Consider the following 4,802-nt stretch of genomic DNA (forward strand, 5'->3'; position numbering starts at 1 on the left):
TTCCCATGTCCATTCAGCCAGCTCCTGTCTCCCTCTGCCTTCTCATCTCACCTCTTGACAGGAGCTGCCCACTTAGTCTCATGTGTCTACTTGAGCTAAGAAGCACACTCCTCACCAGTATCATTTTATGCTTTATAGTCCAGTCTAGTCTTTGTCTGAAGAGTTGGCTTCGGGAATGGTTTTAGTTTTGGGCTAACAGAGAGTCTGCGGGTTCATGTCCTTTGGGGTCCCTCAAGCAAGGACTCCTTAAGAGGACAAGTTAAACATTAATCATTCTAAAAAATGATTGTTGAATTGGACACCATTAATATTAAGAGCTGTTCATCAAACTTACTGTTAAGAGAATGAAAAGAGACCTCAGACATACTTCCAGCAAAAGACTTGTTTTCAGAATATATTATGTGATAGAACAAATTTTAAAATAAGTATTTGACGTTTGAGGAAGACAATTAGATGCAAGCAGTGTTTTTACTGGGTGTTTTTCAGACGATAAGTTCTGTATTTAAACATCATAGTCCTATTAAGAGCTTCTGCAAATAAAAATTTTCCACCCATCAGTAAAAGACTTAAGAATTTTTCAAAAGAGGATAACCAAATGGCTGAGAAGCATATTTTAAAAAGTGCACTAAGTCATTAGTTGTCAGAGAAATATAAACTAGAATGAGATACCACTATATGCCCACCAGAATGGCTGAAATTAAAAAGACTGACAATACCAAATGTTGGCAAGAATATGGAGCAACTGAAATTCTTATCATTGCTGACTGGAGTGTAAATTTGTAAAACCACTTAGGAAAACAGGCAATTTCCACTAAAGCTAAATATATACCTACCCTAGGACAACGTACTTCTACTCTTTGGGATACGCTCAGAAGAAATGAATGCATATATGCACTGAAAGTTGAACAAGAATATTCCTAGCAGATTTATTCATAATATCTAGGAAGTGGCAACAACCTAATGTGTGCCGGCATTACTCTGGTGAAATACATTGTGGTATATTCTAGTCATATGATACAGCACATCATACCATACATATTGAGCATCAGTGAAAAGGATGAACCACTGATCCACACAGCATTGTGGGTGAATCTCTCAGGAATAACAGTAAATAAAAGAAGCCGTGTGGAAAAGGCTCCACACTTTATGATTCAAGTTGTATAAAGTTTAAGGACAGGCAAAACGAATCTGTGGTCATAGAAGTGAGAATAGTGGTAAACTCTGAACAAGTAAAAATTCATCAAATTTTACATTTTGGATTTGTTTACCATATTACAACTCTATTTAAAAAAAAAAAAAAAGTAACATAGTCTCTTCCTTAAAGAACTTAGAATCTATTGGCAGTGAGAGAATGTTGCAGGGGGAGGTTGCCTAGTTCCTTTGTTTAAAATGGGACTTAACAGTTGTTGGGTGTTGTCAACTTGATTCTGACTCATAGTGACCCCTAGTGACAGAGCAGAACTGCCCCATAGAGTTTTCTAGGCTATAATCTTTATACGAGCAGGTTGCTAGGTCTTTCTCCTGCAGAACCGCTGTGTGGGTCCTAGCCACAAACTTTTCAGTTAGTAGTAGCCAAGCGCTTATCCATTGTGCCACCAGGACTCTTTTGGGTCTTAACTCGATTCCTTGTGCCTTATTCCTGTCTTTGAATCCTTGGTTCTTGGCAGAGTAGAAACTCAGTAAATGTGTGTTGTATGAGTGAAGAGTTGAATTTCTTTTTATATTTGCAACTGAGATTATTCACAGCAGTAAATTGTCTTTTTTAATTAAGGGCTAACTGAAACTAAGCCATTTGCTAATAATGTAACCAGTGTATAGTAAATCTTAACATCCTGGTTGTTAAAATCTTAAAAAAGAGCTACCATAATGAGCTTTGGGGTTTTTTTTTTTGCGGGGGAGGGGTTCTGTTCATCATGTTGTTCAGCTCTCATCACATAATTTATTATGACCCACATAGTTGAGTACGGTTTCCACATTTTCCATTCATGATGACCTTTTGTCCAGTTCTTAAAAGATTTGAAAAATGTGCTGAGACACTGGTAATAACTGTCATTTAAGGATGTGGCTTTAGATCATTTTTTAATTAGACAATTCTGCTTAATTTTTTTAAAGATCCTTTGAAGAGCTGGTGATATTTTGGGATACTCTGACTCTTTAGACATCTTTACAAGTGCCCTCCTGTTTATACCTTAGGCTAATCTCTCACACTTTATTCCCACAAATAATAGTGGGTTATACAGGAACTCAGACTACTCAAGTGGAGAGTCAGACATGAAGTCTGGAGTTTGAAACCGCTGCTGTTCCTTCTCACATTCCCATTTACATCACTCTAAGACTCCTGGATCATTCCTGAATACTTCTGTCACCTGGAAACACTGTAGAACACCATCTTCCAGTAGATATTTGCGGTGGAAAGAGTAAGAGAATAAAACAACAGGCATTTAAAAAATTCCGGGCAGAATTTTAAATATTGTACCTTTGAAGCTAACAATCACAGCTAAATGCAAATTCCTAACCCTGTTTTGTATGGCTTTTCTACAAAAAAGCCTCATCAAATATGGAGTAAGAAACCTCATTCTTCTTTATCAAGGTTTAAAATGTATGGTTGTCACTTTCCTTTGGATAACCTCTAATTATAGCAGATAGATTTGAAGTGTAAAATAGCTTTGTCTAATGGACACTGTCACTCACTGCATTCTGTTTTCCCCCAAGACAGGATGTATGTTGTTCAGATACAGAGTTTAAAGTCCAAAAGATGTCAAGTAAAATACTAATTTCTAACTGTCTCCTTCAAGCATCAGATATTCATGTTAAAAATTGTTCTGTCACATAATGAGAAATAAATATATGTGGATTCATGATACTGGCTAATTGTATAGCTTAAAAATAGAGAAATAATGTATCTTTCATATGATAAAAATTATTCTTTGGAAAGGCTGGAAAATCTGTTATTTTCCATTTATACTAAAATTCTAAGTATAAACAGTTTAATTCCAAAGATACATATTTCTTATAAAACATCTGAATTATTTTACAATCTCTGTTTTAATGTAGGTAAAGTCTCTTTAATTATAGAAGATTTTAGTTTAATTTAAAATTTTAAAATGAATGCTTGACTGAAAAAGAATAACTTTTAAAAATGAACTAGGTTTCTTAAACTAACAAACTTGAAAATTATAAGACAATTGGAAATTTGAACCCTGGATATTTGGTGATGTTAAAAATACATTAAAATTTTAGATTTGATAATTGCATTTTTATTAACATTTTTATCTTCTAAAAATACTGAAATATGTATGGATGAAATGATAAATCAGGTTGCTTCAGAATTACATAGGTGAAGAGTTACAGATGAAACAGAGTGGCCATCTGTGGATAATTGTCAAAGCCACTTATTGAATACATGGGCATTCTTTATACCAGTCTGTCCACTGTTGTACGTTTGAAATTTTCCGTTACAAAAAAAAAAAAAAATCTTAAAAAGATGTGAGTAGCCAGGAGATACTAAGCTAAAGATCAGAAAACCTGAACTTGTACCACATGGTTTATTTCCTGTTGTAATTTCCTCCATGTCCCTTGAGCCTAGTATTTATCATTAGCAAGATAGGTTCAAATTCTTAGGCTTGACATAATAGATGGGACTTAAAAAAGAGTAGCTGGACAGCTGGTAAGGGGAGTAGGCCTGTTTGTTAGGTTTCAGTGGCAGAAGCTGCAATGATAGTATGCTGCTTTTATAAAGGACTGAATTTCAGGTGCCGTAAGGTCTTTTTTACTACCCTAGTGACTTCTTTTTTTGCCCTTGGAATAAAATTCAAACTGTTTAACATAATTTAAAAAGATTTTTGTGTGATACACCTACCTGCTGTCTTCCTCTCCTGTTTTATCCCAGGCAGTTTTGCTCACATCCACTATATTCCACAAATGCTGGTTTTCGTGTTTCTAGAGTCTGTCTGGTTCTTTCTTGCCTCTATACATTTATATTGCCTACTCACTGGAAACCCTTGTAGTGGCTAAGATTTGGCTGCTAATCAAAAAGATTGGCAGTTCGAATCCACCAGGCGCTCCTTGGAAACCCTATGGGGCAGTTCTACTCTGTCTTGTAGGGTCGCTATGAGTCAGAATCGACTCAGTGGCAGTGGCTTTGGTTTTTTGTTGTTGTTTTTACTCGTTGCTTGACCAATTCCTATTCAGCCTTCAAGTCTTTTTTTTTTTTTAAAGAAAGCTTTTTCTCCCCATCCCTCTTTGCTGTTTCCCTTCATGATAATACATAGTATAATTATATATTTGTGTAACTATTTGCTTGATGCCTGCCTCTCCCCTAGGCATGAGACTAGCAATGTGTTTTGTTCCTCAGTATAACCATAGGGCCTACCACAATGCCTGCCAGATAGAAAGCACTTTGTAAACATTCATTGAACAGAAGAATAAATGAAGGAATGGTAGATACGGCTTCTCATTCTCTTATGACAACACTGATTGTTATAAATAGTGCATTTCTTTCCAGTTCTCTCCTGTGAATGTGGTATAATCCAGTTGCCTCTCTCGTTTTGGTTTAGGTAGAATTGTCTTAATGCTTAGTGCTGTGAGTTTCTTGATGGATAAGTTAGTTAATTTCAGTGGACAGTTGTAACTAAGCTTTAAAACATTAAAGAGGTAGCAGTACTGTATTTATGATGTTAAATTTTGTTTCCTTTTTAGTTCCCTAAATTTGACTTTTTTTTTTCTCCTTTTCTCAGGTACTCTCTGCCCTTGACATACTCCAGCCTCCACACATTGACTATTTTGAAGAAATGTATCCTAAC

The 4,802-nt window shown here is 35.5% G+C and overlaps 1 protein-coding gene across 4 annotated transcripts in view; it reads left to right on the plus strand.

Moving 5' to 3' along the window:
- NLK (nemo like kinase) overlaps window positions 1–4,802 on the plus strand; it is a 197,314-nt gene that overhangs the window by 117,522 nt on the left and 74,990 nt on the right. For all 4 annotated transcript variants that reach the window (XR_010318404.1, XR_002787404.2, XM_064271461.1 and 1 more), the window contains exon 3: window positions 4,737–4,792. Coding sequence is in view for 2 of the 4 variants with exons in the window: in XM_064271461.1 (XP_064127531.1) it covers window positions 4,737–4,792 (56 nt within the window). In the remaining 2 variants the exon portion in view is untranslated. The remainder of the gene's footprint in view (window positions 1–4,736; window positions 4,793–4,802) is intronic.

This window comes from Loxodonta africana, chromosome 18, assembly GCF_030014295.1.
Source record: "Loxodonta africana isolate mLoxAfr1 chromosome 18, mLoxAfr1.hap2, whole genome shotgun sequence".
NCBI lineage: Eukaryota > Metazoa > Chordata > Mammalia > Proboscidea > Elephantidae > Loxodonta > Loxodonta africana.